This window comes from Nannospalax galili, unplaced genomic scaffold, assembly GCF_000622305.1.
Source record: "Nannospalax galili isolate Female #2095 unplaced genomic scaffold, S.galili_v1.0 scaffold87, whole genome shotgun sequence".
Classification (NCBI taxonomy): Eukaryota; Metazoa; Chordata; class Mammalia; order Rodentia; family Spalacidae; genus Nannospalax; species Nannospalax galili.
This window is the reverse complement of record NW_008360320.1, coordinates 8376105-8377689: the sequence shown is the minus strand read 5'-3', so window position 1 is coordinate 8377689 and position 1585 is coordinate 8376105. Positions and strand designations below refer to the sequence as shown.

The 1585-nt window shown below is 64.7% G+C and overlaps 1 protein-coding gene across 3 annotated transcripts in view; it reads right to left on the bottom strand.

Moving 5' to 3' along the window:
* The window catches only part of Zeb2 (zinc finger E-box binding homeobox 2), a 131662-nt gene that overhangs the window by 127954 nt on the left and 2123 nt on the right, over nucleotides 1-1585 (bottom strand). For 2 of the 3 annotated variants that reach the window (XM_008825181.3, XM_029559729.1), the window contains exon 2: nucleotides 840-981. In XM_008825181.3, coding sequence (XP_008823403.1) covers nucleotides 840-912 — 73 coding nt within the window. In that variant the 5' untranslated portion in view covers nucleotides 913-981. Of the gene's footprint in view, nucleotides 1-839; nucleotides 982-1171; nucleotides 1284-1585 lie in introns of those variants that run through there. The other variant, XM_008825180.3, reaches the window with a different exon arrangement.

Here is a 1585-nt window from a genome sequence, read left to right as displayed (position 1 = left end):
CTTTCTCTCTCTCTCTCTCTCTCCTCTCTCTCTCTCTCCTCTCTCTCTCTCTCAGTTTCTCCCTGAAATGGACATAAACTGTCACACACACCCCTTTAATCTGCCACCTCTGTCTGGTTTGCGTGTCCCCTAGCACCCCCCCCCCCCCAATCTCCTTCCTCCATCCTGACCCAGTCTGGATAACCGGCTCCTCTGGTCCCCGTAGTAACTGCCGGGAAGTGTCGCTTCGCCGGCTGTCCTAGCTTTGTAGTGGGGCCCGAGCCTGCTGCCAGGAGCCCCGGGTTTCGAGCCTGCAGCCGCGGGCCCAGTCCCTCCCGCCCCCGGGTCCCCGAGAGGCCAGGCCGGCTGCCGCGGACCGTTACTTGGCGCACAGGGAGGCGGCCGGGGACTCCGGCAAGAAACTTTGAGGCAAGCGAAGGCGCAGCCCGGTCCCCGCGGTAGCCCTCGTAGTCCCTCTGCCGCCCCCGCCTGCGCCCAGAGCCCCGCGCCGGAGCCCCCGCCCTGCCCTGGCCGCTGCTCCCAATGCCGGCCCCAGGGAGCCGCGGGCCGGGCCAGCGCAGCCGGCAGAGGCAGCCCAGCGCGAGGGGCCGTGCGTGGGGCGCGGCGTGGGCGCAGGTCCCCGGAGCCGCACTCGGAGCCCAGCGCCCCGCGGTCACTTTGCCCACACTTGCCCGACTCCCCCAGTGCAGCGGCCGCGCGGGGCTCCGGCGCCCGCCACCGAGACAGAGGCTCGCCCGCGAGCCCCGGGCGCCACCGCGGTCCCTTCTCCCTCGCCCCCTTCTCCCTGGGTTTGGAGCCTCGGAGTGGCCCGGAAAAGTTTGGTTCGGGCCTCTTCTTACCGTTTTTCCTCCTGGGATTGGCTTGTTTGCGCCTCTTGCACCGGGGGCCATCCGCCATGATCGGCTGCTTCATTGATAAGAGCGGATCAGATGGCAGTTCGCATGGACTCGGCGCCCTGCTCCGGCAGCACGCAGGCTCGATCTAGCAACCAAACACAGCGACAATGTGGGCATCGCCCGCGCCCATTGAAACGCGCGCGGGCCGCCCAGGGGAGCCGGGCCAGGGCCCGGGTGAGCACCCATCCGCGCCCCCAACGCCAAAGCGAAACTTCGGCGGCCCCCTCCCCGCCCCCCACCCCAGCCTTGGTCCCGAGGCGCTTTGTGTTTGTTACTGTTTGGTGTGTTGCACTCGCGAGGGGATCAGAGACAAGAATTACATCTTCAAAATGAGTCATAACTCCTGACCGTATGAGGGAATGCACACGGCGGTACAGTAAGACTGTTTGACTCAGGGCTAGGCGGACCCCTTCCTCCGAAAAGTACTCAGCCCGGCTCAGAACCTTGGGGGGGGTTCTTTCACTCTCATCTTTTCTCATCCCTCCCCCGACCCCCCCCCCCCAATTCCCAAGAGGAAAGAAAGAAACAAACAACGCGAAACAGCCCCTGGATGAAACACACTCGGGTAAATTGATAATAGTAATTACAGGAAGCCCACTTGCCCCGCGCCCCCTCCCCTCCCCTTTGGAGTTTATCGAGGCACTGTCTCTTTCCCCTACACCCTCCGCCCCCAAATTAAGATTTCCCAT